Source organism: Ascaphus truei, chromosome 11 (assembly GCF_040206685.1).
Source record: "Ascaphus truei isolate aAscTru1 chromosome 11, aAscTru1.hap1, whole genome shotgun sequence".
NCBI classification, from domain to species: Eukaryota; Metazoa; Chordata; class Amphibia; order Anura; family Ascaphidae; genus Ascaphus; species Ascaphus truei.
In genome coordinates this window covers 47,869,412-47,892,983 of record NC_134493.1, presented here as the reverse complement: position 1 = coordinate 47,892,983, position 23,572 = coordinate 47,869,412, and the positions used below count along the sequence as shown (strand labels likewise).

At 42.6% G+C, this 23,572-nt stretch overlaps 1 protein-coding gene across 9 annotated transcripts in view; it reads left to right on the top strand.

The window, feature by feature from the left end:
* The window catches only part of LOC142463398 (multidrug resistance-associated protein 1-like), a 57,341-nt gene that overhangs the window by 16,074 nt on the left and 17,695 nt on the right, over window positions 1-23,572 (top strand). For 6 of the 9 annotated variants that reach the window (XM_075566084.1, XM_075566080.1, XM_075566079.1 and 3 more), the window contains 18 exons: window positions 317-454; window positions 1,475-1,600; window positions 3,528-3,589; window positions 4,946-5,077; window positions 5,778-6,005; window positions 7,207-7,384; window positions 8,937-9,098; window positions 12,589-12,681; window positions 13,718-13,921; window positions 15,319-15,465; window positions 15,563-15,650; window positions 16,350-16,416; window positions 16,677-16,803; window positions 19,093-19,269; window positions 20,773-20,940; window positions 22,682-22,868; window positions 23,071-23,146; window positions 23,233-23,332. In XM_075566084.1, coding sequence (XP_075422199.1) covers window positions 317-454; window positions 1,475-1,600; window positions 3,528-3,589; window positions 4,946-5,077; window positions 5,778-6,005; window positions 7,207-7,384; window positions 8,937-9,098; window positions 12,589-12,681; window positions 13,718-13,921; window positions 15,319-15,465; window positions 15,563-15,650; window positions 16,350-16,416; window positions 16,677-16,803; window positions 19,093-19,269; window positions 20,773-20,940; window positions 22,682-22,868; window positions 23,071-23,146; window positions 23,233-23,332 — 2,460 coding nt within the window. Of the gene's footprint in view, window positions 1-316; window positions 455-1,474; window positions 1,601-3,527; window positions 3,590-4,945; window positions 5,078-5,777; window positions 6,006-7,206; window positions 7,385-8,936; window positions 9,099-12,545; window positions 12,682-13,376; window positions 13,448-13,717; window positions 13,922-15,318; window positions 15,466-15,562; window positions 15,651-16,349; window positions 16,417-16,676; window positions 16,804-19,092; window positions 19,270-20,772; window positions 20,941-22,681; window positions 22,869-23,070; window positions 23,147-23,232; window positions 23,333-23,572 lie in introns of those variants that run through there. The other 3 variants (XM_075566085.1, XM_075566087.1, XM_075566088.1) reach the window with 3 other exon arrangements.

The window sequence follows — 23,572 nt, the reverse complement described above, 5'->3', positions numbered from 1 at the left end:
ATTTTACGCGGGAAGCGCTTTGTCAAGGTCCCTTCCAGCGAGTGAGTGGGCCCGCCTCCTTCCAGCGTGTGAGTGGAGCCACCTCCTTCAATCACGTGAGTGGAGCCACTCCCCTCCGTCTGTCTGTGCTGCACGCTGTCCCTCGCCACTGGAAATCTAGGTACTCCGGGCCTCCCTCTCTGCTGAATCACTTTGAACTTCCTTTCAGAAGCCATTTTAAACACCCCAAAGTGCAGATACACTGGAATTGAACATCTTTTGAATGATATGACACACCATTTCCTTTCTTCTCTTTCTTGTATGTTCAATGTGACAGCTTCTGGCCATTTTCCTGATCCAGTATGAAAGAATTAAAGGTGTTCGGTCTTCAGCAGTCCTGCTGTTATTCTGGTTGCTGGCTTTGCTATGTGCACTTTTCCAGTTACGAACTAAAATCACTGTGGCTCTTTCCACGGTGAGTAAAAAGCCTTCCCATCAACAAGCCTTCCTATCCTCCAGCAGTTAGATCTCTACAATAAACATCTTTCTCCATATGCTGATACACAGCAAGAGCGTGACATGGTCCAACAATGCAAATGTAAATGAAATAAAACACACATATTATGTCCATGCATATATCATTACACGTGTACATGCGTAATCACACACAGACACACACAAATCTAGATAAATATATACATACAGATGCAGCAACGAGTATCCGAACACTTGCCAGGGAAAATCTATGGCAATCTCCCAGTAATGCTGCAACATTTCTGTGACATTTCTGCAGACAGACTAATGGCCCATCGGATTAACACAGCGGGGGTCCCTGCGGTCCCATTCAGTTTGAATGGGACTTCTGTCTGCAGAAATGTCACAGAAATGTTGCAGCATTACTGGGCGATTGCCCCAGATTTTCCCAGGCAAGTGTTCGGATACTCGTACATACAGTATATACCGTAGACACACACACACATCATTCACCTTGGTGGCAGTTATATAGGACGTTAGATAGATATTATGCGGTGAAGATATATATGAATGGAAATAAACCAGTATTGTACTTTTTAGTGGCTAATTGTAGGCATGTCACTTCCTGTTTTCTGAATGTCACTGCGATTGTTCTACAGCAATCTTTCCCGTTTGAGCCAGAGATAATCCATGTATGGGTCAAACCTCTGCTTACAGAACGAGAGAAGTGCCGCCCTTAGCATTGGTGCCCTCGTCTGATGCACGCTGGTTCAAAACAGTTATAAGCCAATCACGCGCCACGTGTGAATTCGGTATGAAAACGCGCGGAACAACTTGTTCACAAAAGCTTATGAACAACCATTAACATCTATTCCTAACGCAGCCACCTGATTGGATATCTTTTGATAGCCCTTGTCCCATTTTCAAAACTCATCTCCATTACCGTGAAATTGCCCAAAAATAGGTAACTCGATGACTGCTTCATCTTTAAGAATATAACCCGGCTCTATTTCTTGGACAGGTTGCAGTGATTGACGGAGCGCGCTTCACGCTGTTTACGTTGTATGTGATTCTGGTGCTAGTGCAGTGTATACTCAGCACGTTCAACGACAAACGTCCATTTTTCTCCAACGTAAAGAATGAACCGGTGAGTTACTGCCTGAGAGGGGTCGCAAACATTGGGGGAGGTGTATGAACATAAAGAAAGTGGAGGGAAGTGTTTCTTACGTGTGACGCAAATTGTTAGCTATAAAAGTTTAAGCCAACGCAGACCTGGCGCATTGTTTGATGCAAATACAAGATACACAGGTAACGCACAGAAACGCAGAGCTTGCTACACCTCTCGTTACAATCTGGGCATCCTGTACCTCCTCCCTTACTCCTATTGACACTCCCCAAATCTCAAGCTGGCGCAAAAGTTGGAGCAAAGACCTTGATACATTGACGCAAAGAAACGCAAAATGAAAGTGATGCAAGGTGCATCAATTTTGCTCCAAATTTGTCTTAACACGTCACCCCCAATTGTTTTTAACCATAAAAGTGGAGAATATTATTCTAGCAGCCTGTGTTCCAGTGATAGTACGAATTTAGGGTGTTCCCTTACTTAGCAAAATGTATTGGAGCTTCAATAAAGCCATATAACAGGGGTGTGGCCAACTCCAGTCCTCAAGGGCCACCAACAGGTCGAGCCACCTGTGCTGAAGCAGGGATATCCTTAAAACCTGACCTGTTGGTGGCCCCTGAGGACTGGAGTTGGCCACTCCTCTCATATAACATATGTTTGACTTAAACTTATTTCTCCTAAAGGAGCCCCAGGTTTAAGTACTGTAAGCTAATTTAAACAATGATCGAGAGGAATGGCGACACTAAATCTGCAGTCTGTGCTGATCAGCATTTTTTTTTACTTACTTTACAACACTGTGTTAATTTTTTAATCTGATGATCCGTTCCGGATATATAAGCGTTTGAAATATTAGGTGTCCGGGAGGTTAAAATGGCCCAGAGCAGTCTAAAATGCTATAGCTTAAGAAAATGCCAGTTCCCTGTATCTCCAGTACTTTAACTTAGGTTGTAAGTTCTTCTGGTCAGGGATTTCTTGTTCATGGAAATTACACTATGTACAAGGGCCATGTGCATTTCATAAGAAAACATTACTTATTATGGAATCCTCTTTACGCAGATAATATATGTCACACACATTTATCGGGTCCCTTATGGAAAAAGTGCAATTACTGTAATTTAACACCCCATAGCCGTTTAATGGTGGGGGCTACCAGTGTCGCTGCCCTGGGACAATTCTGGTAGAGTGATTGGGACATTGCTGCTTGAATCCTTCTCCATCCCATCCGGCTCTTCTGGCCTCTGGATCATGTATTCAAAGATGGTATCTACAGCCTTATTCCATCCACTAAGTTGCAAAGCCTTATTGCAGCCATCTTCAAAGGTCACTGACAAAGAGCCAATGTATTCAAATGGTCACCAGTTGTATGCTGTAGTGCAAGCCCCCCTTCCCCGACTCCAAAGGGTGTAACATCGATACCTCCATATCATACATGCTCAGTTTCTCAGGCTAAATAAATGGGTGCTGGGTGTGAATGAAAACAAAAATAGGAAGGGCGCCAGGAACTGTCACAAAACAAATACACTTGGCAAATAAAAGCATTAGGGAATCATCATCTTTCCCGGCCCAGCTGGAGGAAGTTCTTATCTAATGTTACTCATAGCAAAGGATGGAGTGGAAACATCTCACGTGAAGACGTTGATACATTAAGAAACTTCCATATTGATTGATTTAACATGTGTTCAGGTTCCAGTGGGGCAACGCTGTAAGACCCATGCTGCATGCTTCTCCAATAGACCTAGCATTCGAAATCCTCTAACAGGCGCTTACTAATGAACAGGACGCGTTACTAAACCAACAAATAGTGACAGGACATAACTAGCTGCAGACCAGACACATATAGAACCTGTATACGGGACATACAAGAGGGCCTCGTGAGAACTATATATGTGTATATATATGTGTATGTATGTGTGTGTGTAATCTTGATGTATTTTACTTCTTTCATTCCCAGAATTTGTGCCCTGTAGCAAATGCATCGTTTCTTTCTGACGTTACATTCAGCTGGTTTACAGAGTAAGTGATATTTGCCTGCTTTTTTCATCAGTGTAAAGGTCAGATCTTGCCATTCTAATGGGGTCAATGGAGGAGTTATTCATTACTCTTTGATAGTGCCAAATCGGGGCACTATTGCACTGAAAGTTCCATCGAAGAGAAGGAAACTGCACGGAGTCTACTTAGAATAATAACTGTAATGATAATGGTTGGCTTAATCTGCCCCTAAGATTCTGAATCCTGGGGACACATATGCTATGAGTAGCACGTCATGCTATGAGTAGCACGTCATGCTATGCGCAGCACGTCATGCTATGCGCAGCACGTCATGCTACAGTATGAGTAGCACGTCATGCTATGCGCAGCACGTCATGCTATGAGCGGCACGTCATGCTATGAGCGGCACGTCATGCTATGAGCGGCACGTCATGCTATGAGCGGCACGTCATGCTATGAGTGGCACATCATGCTATGAGTAGCACATCATGCTATGAGTAGCACATCATGCCATGTCCAGTCATCTAGATCAGCCTAAACACTGTATACAGTAGCCTGAAGGTGTTAATGCATATTCACTTAGAGTTAAACCAAATTATTTGTTCAATAAAATAATAAGATTTCCTTTCTCAGTGTCACATATACTGTGGTTTTATTTTAGATGTTATTTTGTATACTTCCTGCACTGTCATATTTTAACATCTTGAGTCTGCATTTAAAAAGGATATTAACTTTTAATACATTTTAATTATATTTCCAATGGCCTTTCACCTTAAAGAAGAAAGTTCTACTTGTTTTTTTTTTCTTTAAAGGAGCAGTTTCCTTTACTCGGTTTTTATTTTGACCCCTCCCCTTTTACATTAGCGGAAAGTAGGGTGTCAGCTCTGGGACTCCCTAGCGCAGGGGTGGGCAACTTCAGTCCTAAAGGGCCACCAACAGGTCCGGTTTTCTGGATATCCCTGCTTCAGCACAGGGGGCTCTATCCATGGCTCAGTTGAAGACCGAGCCACAGATTGAGCCAACTGTGCTGAAGCAGGGATATCCCTAATACCTGGCTTGTTGGTGGCCTTTGAAAACTGGAGGTGCCCACCCCTACCCTACCTAGCGTCCCTTCCAGGGGAAACAAAATGGCGGATTTAGTAATCCGTCGTGACTTCCTATTGACCCGTGTGACGCAGGAGATTTAAATATGCAGACGTACCGGAAGTGCCTTTCTCGGTATGTATCTGGTGACCCCGGGGATCCCCGAAGCTGGAATGAACGTGGTTTAGCCTCGGAGACCCCGGCTTCTCGCCCATTTAAAAAAAAGTGGTGTGGACTGCTGCTTAAATTTGACATTTACAGTATTTATTAAAAATGATGATTGTTTTTCTCTTGAAGAATAATGTTTAGAGGATACAAACAGCCCCTGAGAGACGAAGATGTCTGGTCACTGAGGAAATCTGATACAGCTGAAGACATTTTAGCAACGTTTTCAAGAGAGATGCAGAATGAATGGCGCAGGGCAAAACTGTAAGTGCTTTTTAATCCTTTTGACTCTGAACAGGCTGTATATATATATATATATATATATATATATATATATATATATATATATATATATAGTGAATAGATAAGAACAAGGCACTCCGTCAGGTAGATAAAGGTGGGTGCAAATCCTATATGAAACAAATAAGCAATACAATACCATTTTGAGCGGATAACAGAGGCAGCACTCCACAAGGTTGTCAAGAAAGTTTCGGTCCTATGGTTTATATGTCACACTAAATACAAAACTTATATATATATACACACAGTATATACATTGTTCCTTGGCTATCGTAAAAAAAATAGCTGCTGATGACCCAACCATTAGGGACCTTACTGATACTGATTAAGGCCCAAACTGGTTTGCTAGCAGGAAATTGCCAGGTTGCCATCTTGAATGTAGGCAAATCCTTCCTTCTCAATGCAATTTCTAACAAACTAGGATGCATTCGTGCGTAGAATCTCTGCAGTTCTACATTGTCGTCCTGGTTTGGATTCATATGAAATAGATGGGGTCTGTAGGATTGATTGCTATACCTATTTTACTTGGACTTTAAATCTACCTGGTTGTCTCTGTTCTTACTCTTCAAGTTAATGTAATTATTAAAGGGATGCATTATCACCACAACGTGTAAAGTCCAACCTACAGTATTTTTAATGGACCTCTCAATTCATAACATGACAGGTTGGAGGTGCAGTCAAAGTTCTCTACCTCACTATTGAATAAGGAAGTTAGGAGGTCCCAACGTGAAGAAGATTTTGCTGAGGTTCTCATCAGAAGTCCAAATATGCAGATGAATCAACACTCTCTCCTGAAGATCTTATTCAAAGCCTTTGGGTCCTACTACCTGCTGAGTACTCTAATGATGGCTCTTTTCACTGCCTTCCTTTTCATAAGTCCCCAGCTCATGAGGTATTTACAAAAAAAATAATCAAATATTGCCATTAAAAGATAATGTATATGTAGAGTGGTGAGCTTCATGAAGCAGATTATTTTCTTTATGTTCATTGTTTACACATCGTTCTTTGATTTATGAGAAACGTTTCCGCTATTTCATGTCCCCTTGGCAGAGTACATTTGTCATAATGATTTGTAGCTGCCATCATTGCTGTGCAAATCGGTGTAACCGTGGCAGATTTTCTGTATTAAGACCAAGATGCAATTATACATGTGTCATGCTTCAGTTAGAAATGCAGCGATTTTATTGTAGGAAGGGATATGGTAACGCTCTAGGAAAACAACATTGTTTCAAGCGTTGTAATCCTGATTGTGACTCAGATAGTCAAGTTTTGGGATGTCTACGTTTGAATTTAAGGTCGAGAATAACAGATGTTGTATAATTGTATGAGATCACCATACACCCAGTTGTCACAAATATTTAAACATTTGCGTTTTTGTTGGGTAATGGTCTACATAGGTGCAATTAAACAGTACATACGGTAGGTCAGGCATTTTTGGACACTTTATGCAAAAGTAAAAAAATACAGTTTATTGTACAATATGCAATGTGAGTAAAGCTTTTTTTTTACATCTACGGCAAGAGGACTCATTCTGTCTTCCTCTCTGTGTGGCTCTGCAAGAGATGCCTCATACACAAGGTTACAAGACCAATTGTAAGGACTATAAGTGGCCTTGAATGATTTAATTCTGAAAGAAAGCCAGGAATCTAATTAAGCCTGAGTTTTAACCGACTGGAAAATAGGCTTACCAGGTGGGTCAAGTGGTTAGTTCCTATCACTTAATATAAGCTATACGCTGAGCCAAAAAAGTAACAAATCCAACTAAAATGCAGGTAACAATAATGTAATATATTTGTTTCTTTATGACACCGTTTTCATCTTCAATCTATGACATGTGGCGAGTGGGGGCCGTGGAAAACATTTTCACGTGTTGACTCTTTTTTGCACCGTACAGATTGCAGGGTTTTTGTTACCGGTTTTTTTACCCACCATAACCTTCTCGTATCTAGAATTCTGTTAAAACTTTCTCCTGATTGTATATTTATGTCTAGCACCTACTGTAGATCCACCCCAGTGACCATCACAGCAACCACTTGGATGGAGCACTGGAAGCTTTGTGAATAGTGGTTGTCACTCCTTTGTCTTTTGACCAGGTTGCTGTTGGATCGATTGAAGGATCCTTTGTCCCCAGCCTGGCATGGCTTTCTGGTTGCTGTTCTTCTGCTTATTTGTCCATGTGGCCAGTCCCTTTTCCTTCACCAGCATGACTACATTTGCTATGTCATTGGAATGAGAGTAAAATCGGCCATAGTGGGCAGTGTCTATAAAAAGGTGAGTTTGCATTATCAGGAAACCAAGTAGAAAAAGATATTAGAACTTGCAATTATCTACAGGTATTTCGTAAGTTATCCGTGCAAAGGTTCAGTACCAACCTCGCACTGGTACAATAGTATACACACAAAATCCAGGGTTGGACCTGGATTTGGTCACAATTAAACATATGTAAATCAGTACAAATAAAAATACAGCATACTGTATATTCAAAAACAGAAAAAAGTGATAAAGTAAGGGGAACTCAGATGCGCTGCTTACGAATTGTCTCGGTTTAATATGTACAATAGTACAGAAGAAAAATTAATTTGGTGAAGTCTTCACATACAGAGGCATACACACATTGCTATTACACAGAAAACCTCAAGCAACATTTCAAGGCCCTTGGCCTCTTTGTCAAGCTGATTTATTGGATGTTTGTGGGTCCTAGCAGGGACATGTGTGGAGCCCTCGGCTCTTACCTTCTCCAGCGGCATCATCTGGTTGCATCTCCTCCATGCATAGTCCTGTCATGATGGCACCACAATGTCAAATGGCGATGTGTTGCCATGCCAATGGGACGTCATGTGATGTTGCGGCGACACAGGTCGTCACGATGTCACATGTCGTCACGTTGACATGGAATTGCAGCGTCATTGGACGTCGCAGAGCCATGATGACGGGACCATGTAGGAGGAGATGCCGCTGGAGAAGGTGAGAGAGTTACAGAAGCCCTGCACTCGCCCCCTCACTTGGTTTAATTGTCATGGGGGAGAGCGTGGGGCCACTGAACCCTGGGGCGCGGTGCACAGGAACTGCCATCACGCCGGCCCTGCGGGTGATTTACATATGTTTACTTGTGAGTGCAGGTCCAACCCTGGATATTTTGATAAGGAAATCAATTCACTTGTTGGTTTGTATAATAATAGCTATTATTTCCTATAATTTGCTCAGTTTATATAACGCTATAGAATGTGGAAAATATAAAATATATCGTTGCCCTCTATTCAGATTTGAAATGCCCTGAGAGACGTGGGCATAGTCAAAATCTTAATAAGACTTGTGATGGCATTGGCACTGCAGGGCAAGAACTTCATTTCAAGGATGAAGTTGAGTGCTAAGAAACGGGAGAGGTCCATTGATGGTATGGATAGATGGATGCATTGCTACACTATGTACCAACTAATGATGTACTCCTTTGAGATATTTGACCAAGTAAGCATGTCTTCCTAAGTAAAAACAGCCACCTTGTTAACTTCAATAATAACCATGGCTGGGAGATATAAGCAAGCTAAGAAATCCCCTCTGCTGGGTGCTGGATACACTACTAGTGTAGCTCTGCAGATGTATTCCTTTTTGTAATGTAACCTAAAATATCTTTATGTACTACGGGTCATAGTCTTAATTAATTTCCCCAATATGACCACTTACTTAAAGTAAGGTAGGTAACATAACATATATAAAAGTAGGTAGCATAAATGGCGTTGATATCGATACATGATCACCTTCTCGTCATACCGATCCATTGGTACAACATTGAATATGTCCTGGACTGTGATGTTTCTCCTTCTAGGCTTTAGTCATTTCCAATGCTGGAAGGAAGAATTCTTCTGCTGGCGAGATTGTCAATCTGATCTCTTCAGATGTGCAGAAGCTCATGGATTTGAGCACATGTTTGAATTATGTCTGGTCTGCACCACTGACCATCACTGTGGCAATGTATTTCCTCTGGCAGGTAACTATTATATTACTTTTTACTTATAAGATGCCAACGTATTACACAGAGGAGTAGAGTGCTTGCAGGAAGATAGCGTTATGCAATACTTGTCGCATTTAAAATGAAATTAACCGCTGACAGAACCAGCCATTTCTCCATGCATGTTTCTTTGCATGATTATGAAAAAGTTTAACATTCTTTATTACAACATAGAAAGACTAGTAATAGTCCAAGCAAAAACTCCCAAGCGTTTCGCTTCTAGGAGAAAGCGCCACTTAGATTTGAAACGCATTGGGAGTTTTTGCTTGGACCATTACTATTTTGAATATGTTGTAATTAAGACCTTTATACTTTTTCATAATCCCGGGTTTCCCGTGCTATTTCCGGTATTGGATATCCAGCTTGGTGTTGCTCAGTACTTTCTTTCTATTCATGCTCAATAACATGGAACAGAACATTTTTATATAAAAAGATTGTGCTTTGCCACAAGTAATACAGAGAAATACTGGCCTAGAAGATTGTGCGACTTATACAGCTGTTAAACGATCTAGGCTCATATTTACTGTACTAAGTGTTGCCATTCTCTAAGGCACATTCTGGTGCTGGAAGATTCTTTGCGGCCAATTCCAGTAAATATTGTAGGTTGTATGTTGTCCCGATTCTGAAACGTGTCTTGTGGAATAGCAATTATGTTAGGCAACATACTTCAAGGGCCACATGTGTGACCACAAAAAGACCACTCATTACCCACATATATATATATAGGATGAACAGGCAGAAGGGACATTGCAGCTGTGGGTATGAGCTTCTCCCCTCTCTGTTTGGCTGCTTAATGCCTGCATGCTAGTATTTACTGCCCCATGCCTTTTCTTACACTAGTGATTAGCACAGGAGAGGAGTGGGTCAGTATTTACCAAGTGGTCATTAGGCCACTGAGGAAGCGGGTAGAAGAGAGGGAGAGCGGGCTTCTGGGCTGTGGTTGGGGGCCACAGGTGAAGACCCTGAGGGCCACAGGTGAAGCCGCCAGGCCACCTGTTGTCCACCAATGGATTAGCAGGTTTACAAGATACATTGGATCTCCAATAACTACACGCTTCACCTTTGTACAGTATAAACGGGGGAGCATTTATTCTTTTAAGAGGGCAGGTACATTAATTACTTGGTAAAGTTGACTGACCCAGTAATTTCTGGAATTCCCAGCTATGTGCTGATGTAACAGATTAAACGTTTGCTTGATACCAAATATATCCAAGCTAAGGAAATAATTGTTCAGCAGCTACTATTCTGGAAATCATTTACAGTACTCATTTGTAAGCTACACCGGGTATATGTAGATTGTTTCTGAGACAAAATGACCTTGCATTTTTAGATAGGTGTAGAAATTAATAGGGACATTTTATAGCCCTTATGTGGGTGGCACGTCAAGGAATGTTGCCAAAGTTACGAACCTGGTGTCATTGTCTGGAATTTGAGTGGTTAGGCAGGCTGAGCTGCATTTCTATCTGTACTGCAATAACCAAGCAAACATTTGTAACATCAGAAATCATGAAATAAATAATCCATTGGAATCATCATTAAAATGGATTTACAAGAGTCACAATGGGACTTCCATGCAACGTCAATGGGTGCTCAATACTTGCCGAGGCAAACCAGCATTAGGTAAAAGATGGTACTCGCATGGATTCTGAATCACTGGGCTGTTTATTTCAAGATCAATGTTCCAGTTCAACAGCACAGACCTTTATCAAGTTACAAATGGAGTGAGCAAAACACATTTAAATCCCCATGCCGTGGGAAATCTCGTCCCCAAACCAGCTATTCGTTGCCAATAATAATAATTGTTTGTTCTTGTATAGCGCTGCTAGTTTTACGTAGCGCTTTACAGAGACATTTTGCAGACACGGTCCCTGCCCCGTAGAGATTACAATCTATGTTTTTGGTGCCTGAGGCACAGGGAGATAAAGTTACTTGCACAAGGTCACAAGACCAACACCGGGAATTAAACTAGGTTCCGCTGCTTCAAACTCAGTGCCAGTGCTACAAGCATCCTATAATCCATAGAAGCGACCCAACACATGCCTATTATTTAAAAAATGGAAAGTAAAGAAGGTAGAAACGAACTTATTTAAAAGGGAAATATTAGTAACCATGTCTATTCAGGGCATAAGGGCAAAAACGGCAAAACGAGTAGGACATGGACGGTTAATATACAGAAAAGAGCCACAGTAAATACCACATACTGTGTATTCTCTATAGATCCATACTGCAACCCAACGCAAACATCCATATAAGGGCATGTAGCACAGTCGATAAAACAGGTACTCGTGTAGACAATTTGTGGTACATAGGACACTAAAGGTTGACCACACATCGGGCTATATTCATTATGATTAATGAAGTGGCGTGGTCCCTCTCTCCGCTAGAACACTTGCCAGCATACAGCAGTTATACCTAACCCGAGTTACAGACAAGTGGTAGAAATGGCACGGTTACAGACACCATTAGAAAAGCTAATTTAGTGGAGTAGAATATTGCACCATGGAGGGTTAATGAATCCAAGTAAAAGAACTGTACCACTCCCCGGGGTGGATACAAAGCATCCAGGTATATTGTTGATTTGATGCTTAGATTTTCCATGGCATCTGGGGGTAGGAATTTACAGTAAATGTGTTCTGGTCACTCCATTTTGGTCTGTGCTATTGGTCTGAAATGTTGATCTTAAAATAAACAGCCCAGTGATTCTGAATTCTTGTTAGTACCATCCTTTACCAAATGTTTACTGCTGGATTACCTATTCAAGTATTGAGCACCCATCGGAGTTGCATGAAAGCGTGAGGGAGTGCCCCATTGCTATATATTTACGTAACCCCCCCTTTGGGATTATTAGGGCCTTTTTTAAGGGTTAAACGTGTGGGCTCACACAGAGTAATGTCCCTTGTCTACCACATGGTGCTGGGGTGACTCAGCAAAAGGTAATCCCCACCTCCTTTCTGCCTGGATACAGTGACATCATGCACCAAATACATAAAGGGTTTGCACAAAGTACCAGAGGGAAGCCTATTCCAGAGAGAGAGAAGCACTAAAACAAGGAGGGGGGATGACTCGGTGGGGGGATGACTCGGCGGGGGGGGGGGGGAGAATGACTTGGCGGGGGGGGGGGGGGAGAATGACTCGCTGGGGGTGGAGGGGGTGATTGTAAGGACATACTTCTTAAGGAAAGCGTGGTAGACTCTGAAAACACCCTCCCAACAGAGGTCGTAGGAGCTAATACAGTAAGGGGATTCAAACATGTTTGGGATAGACACCAGGTTACCCTAAATACGAAAGAAAGCCAAGTTTTAAATCGGGTCTGAGGTTTTACAGCAGATAGGAAAATGGGGAGACATGGGGGCAGACTTGGGGGGGGGGAGCAGATTCAGGGGGAGACGTGGCTCTTATCTGCCGTCACATTCTGTGTTTGTACAGCACTTACCTTCTCAACAGCAGCCGCCTGTCTCTCCCTCCGCAGACCCTGGGCGTGGCCGTGGTAGCCGGCGTGGCAGTGTTTATTTTAAACCTTCCATTTATGACGGCGTTTGGAATGATAATTAAAAAACTGCAGGTAGTATAAAGAGTTTCTTTATGTGCCGTCTTATTAAAACGTTTTTAATGTTAACATTGATTTGCATAAATCGGCATTACAGAAAACCATGAATTTACTTATTTGATACATTTTAAAAGCAGCAAAAGATATACAGTATTTTACTTATTAAAAATACTACAGTATCCTAAATAATACCCTTCCTCCTGCACCTTTGTGAACTCCCATTTTCTAACGTCACTTATAATTACTATTTTTCTTTCTCTCTACAACTTATATCGATATGTATGTGTGTGTATATGTGTGTGTGTGTATATATATATATATATAAATATATATATATATATACAGTATATATATATATATATATATATATATAACTTCAAGAAAATATATATGTTATTATTTCTTATGGAGCTGTCTTCTTCTATCACTCAAAATGAAAAGAAAATATTTAGGAAACTCTACAGTGTAAAAATAAAAGCTAATAGTCTGTGTACAGCGATTAAAAGGGTTTAGTAAAAAGGGAATACAAACCAATAAATCTGTTTTTCAAGTAGTAGAATTGCACCTTTTAAGATTGCAGAATTTATTCCACATATCCCATATATAATAATGCTATTTTTCATATATGCTGTAGAGCTGGCAGTGTACACAGCACTGTACATATGGTTTTGCAGTCACAATGAGTCTCTGTCCCATAGAGCTTACAATCTGAGGCCCCCAGGAGAGAGTGACTTGCCCAAGATCACAAGGAGAACTGACGCTGAGTTTAACAACTTCAAAGGTTATGCTGTCACTGAGTTACAGTCCTTCTTCATTCCTTCAGCCATTATTGCTACTGTGCATTTGTATTTGTCGTCTTAGACTTTTAGTGGCATTCCTCCTTTTTCGGCAAAGAAGCGACCAGATGCCAAACCAGTAGCAATAAAACGTTAGCCCCTGTAGAGTCGGAAGGACTTGCCAATGGCGGAGTTGGAACCCTTCTAGGTTAAGGACCCATTGCTAGGGCCCTGGCACTTCTTAACTTTCATCTCTCGCATTGCATTTTCTGAAGGAAGAACAAATGAATCAGAAGGACGGCCGCATCAAACTTATTTCTGAGATTCTCCAAGGTGTGAAAGTTCTCAAGCTCTATGCCTGGGAGAACGCCTTCATGAAGAAAGTCCAGGACTTCAGGCTAAAGGAGCTGAAAGCTGTCAAGACAACGGCTTTGATGTTCTCTGGAGCGCTGGCTCTGTTTGTGGCTTCTCCGTTTTGGGTAAGTTGGCCCAGAGTTACCGGAACATGTCATAGTGATCATTATACCGGGATTTCGCGATCCCCAAGATTTACTATTGGACGACTGTTTGAGACATTGAGGCTCATACCCTTGACCTCTGGGGGCATGTAGTCTTCCTACATCTGTATTTTGCATCTTGTACCCCTGTCCCTTCCTGGTGCTTTTGAAGTTGCCGTTAACTTCTTGATTGCCACAAATGTCTGTAAAATATTGCCTTGTGGACCTGTCTGGTCGCCAAAGGGTTAAGGATGAACGTTTATACGGTTGTCAAGGAAGAATTAAAAGAAACCTGTGCTTTGATTCCATGCAGTTTTCCAAATGAACGTTTTGGAGGGATCTAGAGCTTAAATATATTGTTTTTAATGATTACGATCCTAGGCTTGCTAAACCTCCAACTTTCTTCATCGAAACATAGAATTTGATGGCCAATAAGAGCCGCCTGGCCCACCTAATTTGTCCTTTTCCTATATGCCAGGGAATCCCAGACTTTAATAGATAATTTGGTTTCTGAGTTACTGCGGTGGTTTTGAGGGTAGGGGGGGGTGAGACAATGGATTACCTTAAAGGCAAGGGTCAAGATCAAAAAATAAATCCTTTGCTTCACCGAGCCAGTGCAGATCTTGTGATACTGGAGAGATGTGGTCTCTCTTTGCCTTGCCTGCTATAAGACGGGCAGTTTACATTGTTAAAACCCATGATGTTTTTGAAAGTCTTATCCATCCTCTCCCTTCTTTCCTCCAAGCTGTATGTAGGAGACAAGTGCAGGGGTACAACCAATGAGACATAGATTGGGGAAAAGAAACATTGGCTTTTATTTAACCCGTATCTTCAAAACAGTGCAGCTTTAAGACAGCATACAATAAACAAAACAGGTCGATCCCTTCGTAAGGGCTAATGCACACTTCCCAGTCCCTATCTATAGGGCTGGGAGGCTAGGCCTCTTACCAACTTCTGACCCCAAAGTCTAAAGAGATTCCTAGTATCAGGGGGCTCTTTCCTGCAGGCCAGGGTCTAGGTTGGTGTTCTGAGGGTGATCCCTCTGCCAGGTTCCAGGGTCCGTTGTGTCCTCGACCAGAGGTTCTGATTCCCTGGGATCTCTCTCTGGCAGCACACACTTCTCCAGTGCTAGAGTTCCCCTGCAGTTTAAGCACAAGGCTTTTCTACCGGTCTGATGAGCCAGGTGGAGACTGACTAATTGTCTGTAGCTTCAAATAACCCGCTCCCTGCTGGACTCATCAGCCAGATACAAGCTTTCTATTTGAAGCCCTTTTAGACAGGGGTTAAAACCATGTCACAATGTACATGAACACAATACAGAGGCTATAATACAGTACCACAGAAGTCAACATCACCCCTTCCCTGTTTTGAATTAACAGGTTTCTGTATCCATGTTTGGAGTTTTCTTGGCAGTCGATGAGAAGAATGTGTTGGATGCTCAGAAAGCTTTTGTCACCATAATCTTACTTAATATCCTCAAGATCCCACTCCGCACGTTCCCATTGGCTATTAGCCTTACCGTACAGGTATTAATACCACAGTTATTGATATGTGCATTAAATGATCTCACTTACGTGTGTTTTTTTTAAAATACATTTAATGGTACTATTTTTATTTATTAAGTCATCTGTTTCCCTGAAACGTTTGGCCAAATTTTTCTCGGAGGAAGAACTGGAACCTGAAAACGTGGACATTATGGACATCTCAAGCAGTAAGTATCCTACTTATATAATACCATATCATACCGTACATTCTTTTTAGGAATAACAGAAAAATGGCTGCTAAACAATTACAGTATCAACTTGCCAACTGTTTCCCTATATTGCTGGGAATAATTCTGTTGCGAGGATGCACAAAATGCAGATGTAAAACTTTTTATTGGTCAAAAATGATTGATTTCTTCTAGGGCTGCTAAGGCAGCTAGGCCAGAATGAGGTCTGTATGTCATGGCCAAACCACTGAAATCCTGAGGCAAAAACATTGCTCTAGATCAGCGGTGCGCAAACTGGGGGGGTGCTAGATTTTCGTGTGGGGGGGGGGTTCGTGTGTTTCGCGGCAGTTATAGAGGTCACGCGCTCTCCCCCAAGGCATTTAAATTAAATGCTGGGGGACTGCGCGAGGCCTCTATAACACACTTCCCTTTCACTGATGTGTCGGCATGGTAACCCAGTGTCAAATGATGCCACGGGTCAGGTGACGTCAAGTTACCATGACAACGTGATGTCCCATGACCCCGCACGTCATTTGACGCCGGGGTCGAGTGGGGCGGGGGGGGGGGGTGCAAGGCGCCGATAAGCGCAGGCTGGGGTGCGCTAGATCTATAAAGCATTAAAGTATCTTAGCATTCATTTTTCACTGCCAATGATGGCATTATAATTTGTTTAACTTTCTTTAACTCTTTTCCATTTAGAGAATGACATCACAGTAAAAGATGGGACATTCACTTGGTCTTCTTCAGAGGATCCATGTCTTAGGAGGTACAGTGTACATTAAATACAAATACCCTGCCTTTCCCATTATCGCTTGGCAAACAGTGCTTCCACTGCAGCCAGGGATTCTGGGTAATGACATGCAAATGAGCACTCATAACACAAGAAGCAAATGCAAAATCCGATCTGTATGCCCAAAGTTATAAGCTATTGACTCATTGTAGCAGTAACACCCTCGCACATGATACACATGTTGAGTACTGCCGCAGTTAAGTACACACTATCAATTGATCTGTTGTGTGTTGCAGCATCAATATCAATATCCCGAAGGGCGCCCTTGTTGCTGTTGTTGGCCAGGTGGGATGTGGAAAGACGTCGCTACTATCTGCATTCCTTGGAGAGATGGAGAGAGTGACAGGGAATGTGGCATTGAAGGTAGAATCACGGCGGGTATTTCTGTATCCACTGCCAATGCTATGAAGGTATTCTAATGCTATAAACAATCCCAAGCGCTCTATCTCGCAACTCAGAAACCCTGCAGAGCGTCAAACTAACGGTGTAGGAGATTTGGTAGCAGCCGGCGTTTAGCCGCCGCTCACCTCGCCGCAGGGACATCTCTCCACCGGACGTTTCGCCGCCAAGGTAAACCCCTAACCTTACCCCTTACCCTAAAACCCACTAATCTTGACCCTTAATACTAACGCTAACCCCTTACCCTAACACCTTTACCCTAAAACTCCTATCCTTCATCCCCTAACCGCTAAAACCCCATAAGTTAACTTACCTTATTGGCAAAACGCCCGGCGGCTGAATGTCCAGCGGCAGAACGGTTGCGGTGAAGGGTCCGTCAGCGGCCAAACACCGGCGCCGACCAGATGTCCGATTCCGGAAACTAATGCAGAGAATAAAAACGATGAGCGCTTCTCGTGTATTCTCCGCCCCCGGTGGTTGGGGGACTTCTGTCCCTTCTCCGGTTGGCCTTCCCTCTTACGCTGTGACCTCGCGACCTAGTCTGCAGATCTTCCGTGTAGAATCCTCAAGGGGGCGCTCTGAAGATAAAACCAGAAGGAAACCTCTCTACCGATCAAGGGATTTTTTATGTCCCGGATGTAGCACTAAGAAGTATGAAGATGTGGGCCCGGCCCGGGGAGTGTGGTGAGAAGCGGAACAGACTCTGATAAAGAAGTTCCTAATCGAGTGGGCTGATGTGCACTTTCTTGTTATGCATATGTGTTATAGTTTTGAGTGCTACATCTGCCACATAGAAATGACGTGATCGGAAGAGAGGTTGGTTTCTGGTTTCAAATCTTGAGGATGCTAAAAGGAATTGCTTCCAAAATTCAATCCAAGAGGGCGATTCTTTTTTTTTTTTTTTAAACACAGGATTGGGGCAGAGGGTCATTGGAGCAGAACTCCATTGATTTCAGCTGCGGGGACTCCTTGCTTCTGTAGATAATTACCTCCGTAGAGGGCTTCGGTAGCTGCTCGGCAAGCAGGGAGCATGTAATGGTGGAGTTTCAAAGCTCCCGTGCGCTGCGGGCCAATCGGAAGCCGTGACATCATCAGCTGCGGCTTCCTGTTGGCTAACGTAACGCGGGAGCTTTAAACTTGCAGGAGACACCGGCACCCCGTACGGAGTTAAGTATCTCGGGAAGCAGGGGGTCCCCAGAGTTGAAATGAAAGGGATTCAGCTCCAGAGACCCCATGCTTCAATCCTATTTTAAAAAATGTTGGGGGGCTGGGGGGTGAGATGGGGGAACGCCCGCTTGGATTGCCTTTTTAAAAGGTGTTAAAGAAGCATTGCATATTCCAACACAATTTGAGTTATGAGCGGCCCTGTTAGATGTACTGTGTTCCATTCCATAATCTATTCTAAAATGCCATCAATATTTTAAATGAAAAGTTAACCAATGGCTTCTATGTGTATGTTGGTCTTTTTTGGTGATTTTACAGACTTCATTGTGGGACAGTAAGTTGTAACAGGTAAGATTTCCTTAATCGCCCTCTGATAATAACTTCCCTTGTGCTGGGATAAACAGGATTATTATTAATCTTAGACAAAGAAAGGTAATGTTGAAGTGATACCTTTTAGTAGCTAAACCGTACTGAAGTTAAAAAGTGTGCAGGACAATAAAGTTCCCTTCTTCAGGTCGATTTGTAGCATTATATATTCTTAAAGCAGCAAAACACCTTGCACTATAGTTTTTTTTGCCCCCCATTTTTTTTTTTAGTTACATGATTGTGGCAGGGGGTCTCCGGAGCTAAACTGTGTTAATTTCAGCTCTTGGGACCCCCTGCTTCCTGAGATACTTCCCTCTGCAGGGGGTGCCGGTATCCTTGTGGAGTTTAAAGGTCCAGGTCACATGGACCAATAGGAAGCCGCAAGGGATGACGTCACAGCTTCCTATTGGCCCACGTGAAGCGGGACATTTAAACGCCGCCATTTCATTAGGCACACCATTCCTCTGACTCCAGAAACTGGCACCCCCTACGGGGGTATGTATGTCTGGAGGCAGAGGTTCCCAAGAGATGAAATTAATGGGGTTCAGCTCCGGAGACCCCCTGCTTCAATCCTAGAACAAAAACAAGCAAAAAATATGTAATGCGAGGTGTTTTGCTGCTTTAATCTTAGTATTATTTATTTTTTACATGCCATTAACTTAATGCAAGTTGCCAGTGGCACATGGTCTACAGTTGTATAGATTTGTTTCATTTCTCATGTAGGGTTCTGTAGCCTATGTCCCCCAGCAAACTTGGATACCTAATGCAACGTTTAAAGAAAATGTTATTTTCGGAAGGACGTTGGAGAGAAGTTGGTATGATCGCGTTGTCCGTGCTTGTGCGCTGCTCCCGGATCTGAAAATTCTTTCAGCTGGCGAGAACACGGAAATAGGGGAAAAGGTAAGTATAGAAACAATATTACTCAAATAACAAAATTATTTCTCTGAGACAGTAATGTACAGTATGTATATCTTTATTTATATCGTGTCTTCCATGTACATAGCGCTTTACAGCAGTAACACACATAACGTAATAGGAATAAGCGCTTCATACATAAAAGTATGCCCCAACGAGCTTACAATTGTAAGAAATACAACTCTTTAGTTTATGTTCTTTTGGGGGAAGTGTGAGATAGAAACACAAATACACATGAATATGAAAAATATTGTATTGATGTGAACAAATTAAAATGCTGCTACAATACAGTATATATAGCAATAAGATGATAAATTACATTACAGTTACAATTTACTCGAGTTATAAAATAATGTTACATATTACAGACTGCATACAGATATACTGTATACTGTATTAGCCTCCTCCTGCTGCTCAGATCTTGTGTTCTTGAGGAATTCCCACACTTCATCATACAGGTCAGCCCCCTGGAGCTGCTTTCTGGAACCTCCTCTTCTGTTGGAAAAAGCTAACTAACCAACTGGTGTCACAGCTCTGCACTTTAAGGCTAAGGCCCCAGGGCACGTGCTGCGGTGCCTGGCAGCGCTCGTTCCCGGCATCAGCGCGACCAGGTGGACTACGGGCAACTCACGGGGGCGCGGGGGGGGGGGGGGCGCCCAAGACATCACGTGGCTGGTTCACCCTCACTGACTGAACCGCCGCCGTGATGTTGCAAATGCTCGCCCACTGCGCCAAAAAGACAACATTCTTGTCTTGTGGCAAAGGCGGTCGCGCATTGTGCCGGGACACGCAGGCAGCTACTGGGGCCGGCCCCATAGAGGGCTGTACTTTGTGTGTGCCAAGCACACAGGTGCCACCGTGGACAAAGCCTAATACCAGTCTGGGTATTGAATAATTGATTAGGAAGGTCTTAATCAATCTCTTTGAAACAGTTTCTCGCATAACTGAGGGAGGATGTCTCATTGAAGTGTTAGATTTTACAATCACTGGCTGGTTTGAGTTTCACATGGTACTGTATCTTGCCATCTGTTCACACCATGGATAATTCATTTACACATGTGTATACACACATCTACTTACACATCTAGGTCAAACAGTTTATAACATCAAATCACAGTTTTTGTTGAAATTGCAGACTTCGATTCTTACACAATCTAATGTATTTTACCCGATCTTTTATATGGACCTCACACTATGGGGGGTATGTTTTGCAAGATATCTTTCAACCACACATTAAATAAGTTACGGTGGATAAAAAAGTGGCAAAAAAACCTCCCCCTACACAGTGTACAGCAAATAAAAATACCACTTGTGAGCACATTCACATGTCTCAGACAGGTCTGCAACCCTCTTTCCACCATTATGTCTTAGGATACAATGCTTCCACTGAAGCAAGGGATTCTGGGAAATGACATGCAAATGAGCACGATATCTTCCAACTGATTGTATGGCAGATGCTTACCAACAACTTCTTACCTCTTTTGATAGGGAGTGAACTTATCAGGTGGTCAGAAACAGCGAATAAGCATTGCTCGAGCGGTGTACAGGAAATGTGATGTCTACTTCTTGGATGATCCCCTGTCTGCAGTGGACGCTCATGTTGGACAACATCTGTTTGAACATGTCATTGGACCCAATGGTCTACTCAAGGATAAAGTGAGTGTATTGGTGTCATCAGACACTACACGCGGGTCCAGTCATGAAAGCTAGATATGAAGGGGGGTTGGAAAGGGCAAAGGAATCGGTGAAAGAAAGGACAAGATAGTCTTTACCAGGGGTGGCCAACTCCAGTCCTCATGGGCCACCAACAGGTCAGGTTTTCAGCATATCCCAGTTTCAACACAGGTGGCTCAATCAATGGCTCAGTCGAAGATTGATCCTATGATTGAGCCACCTGTGCTGAAGCTGGGATATATTCTTAATGCAAAACCTGTTGGTAGCTCTTGAGTATTGGAGTTGGCCACCCCTAGACTATAAATATGTATGTTGTATATATTTATTTATTGTTAGAGTGCCAGCAATGTGAAAAGCACTTTACAAAATAGACATCAGAAGACCAGTAAACACAATGCATTAAGTGTATCAAACATAAAAACACATGATAGAAAAAGTAATCCCTGCCTCAGACAGTTTACAATCTAATGGTGTGCCGGGAGACTGTCAGAGACAGTGCCGGGGAATAGTAAGAGAACTGGTTGGCCAAGAGTATTGGGAAGTGCCTCTGTAGGGTTAGGGAGAGGCAGTCATGAGTCTAGGACTCTAGGCTAACCGTGAAAGGTACAAAGGACAACGTTGGCATTTTCTGCTCCAAAGATAACCACCTTGACATTAAAGTGACTCAGAAGTTGTCTTGTAGGGTTTGTGTAAATGTTTTAAGGTTCGCTCCAGTCATTTTTGCTTTGTATCCCAAAGTAACAGGAGAGAGGAGTTTCTTGGTGTGTATTTTTTATCGGGATGAATACTTTATAACCGCTTCTTGTATGTCAAGTATAATGCCAGCTTTAAACAATGACCCCAAACATTGTATGCAGGACACATGATATATTGTTTTCTAATGTAAATACAAAACCACCTTCTACTTTTAGGAACTGTATACATTGATTACTTCAGAGAACTATATATAATGGAGTGTGACAACCACATCACTTTGGGGTCCCTTTGATCCCAAATAAGGCCGGAAACACAGTACTTCTATTTACGTGGGGTTTATTTATAGGGGTTTAAGTAACATATTCGCAGGTCCACCGTTCCTTTAAGAAAACCAAACTAAAATAAAAAGCATAAAAAAAAACCTATCCCGGTCAGGGATCTAACTTACTTCTTCAGCCCTGTCTACCGGGTAGCCAGCTAAGCCAGTTCCCACCCCAAAACATGCCCTGGCATAGGCAATAAAGAAATAGCATAGTCTTTTGTCATATTGCAGCAATAGAAAAGGTTTTGCTTATCTTAGTCCATCTGGCGATGTCCCTGCTTCAGCACGGCTCTTTCAGCAGTGTTTCTCTCTCAGCTTCTTTACACTGCTTCAGCACGGCTCTCTCAGCAGCTTCTCTCACAATCTGACAACTTCTTTAACCAGCCCCTGGTAGCTGGGGATCTCCTTCTGCCTTCCTCTTTCTCTGAGGGAAACCCGGTCAGTCTCTCTCACTGTCTCTCTGGCTTTCTGGGTCAGGCTCAGCCTGTGACCAAACACTTCCTTGTTTTCAGGAGATCAGTCCAGGCTGATTAATTAGATTTCAGGTGTTCTTGACAACTCCAGGGAGGATTAACTCTTTCCAGCACCTAGATGCCAGTGCTGGTGTCACGGGAGTTTATTCTAAAGTTTGCGTTCTTGTCATGTGGTTTCCTTGCCATTTGTTTAGGGAGATTCCTGGTTTACAACTGTTTATTTCGCTTTCAGACCCGGGTTCTTGTGACTCATGGAGTTGGCTTCCTACCCCAAATGGACACGATTATAGTCATGTCTGATGGAGCGATCTCGGAAATGGGCACATACTCTGAGCTTTTGCAAAAGAATGGCGCCTTCTCTGATTTTCTCCACACATATGCAAATAATTCACAACAGGGTGAAGAATCCCCAGCAGAAAGTAAGCATTTGGGATTCGGGGCCCTTTTTACCAACTATTTTGTCATTCATCTGAATGTAATTGTGCGTTGAGTCCAATAATTTATAACGGGTATTGAGTGGGGTGTTGCAAATGTACTTTAAAATGATGAACTTCTTTAAAAGTATCTTACAATTTGACTATACTGTAATGAGCTTAATTAACTCCTGTTAATTCTCTGCAGGCAAAGATGAGGACCTGCAAAGGCTTAACTGTTTAATATCACGGGCCAAGAAAGACTACAGAGACAATTCTGTAAGGTACTGTAGTTTGTGAGCGGGTGTTTATTCTTTAGAAGAACTTACAGCCCTCTACTAAGTACATTGACTTTTTTTTTGGCACACAGGAAGGAAATGGATATGGCGACCAATGATATAGCAAATGAAGAAGATGAAAAGACTGCAAGTGGAAAATTGACAGAGGCGGACAAAGCACACACGGGCAGGGTGAGGAGCACGATCATTCATTACTGTATCATTCAAGGTGCACTGCAAGTTGATTGCATACTTTTTTTTTTTTAACATGGGTGGGGGAAAAGGAGCTGAGCTGCGTTTATTTTATGATACTTTGTGGTTATTTGAAGCAATACTACATACGTGCTGCATTGCGTTTAATGTATTTATTAAATTACAGGTTTGAAGCAGGGGGTCTCCAGAGCTGAACTGTCAGTGCGCTGATAAATACTG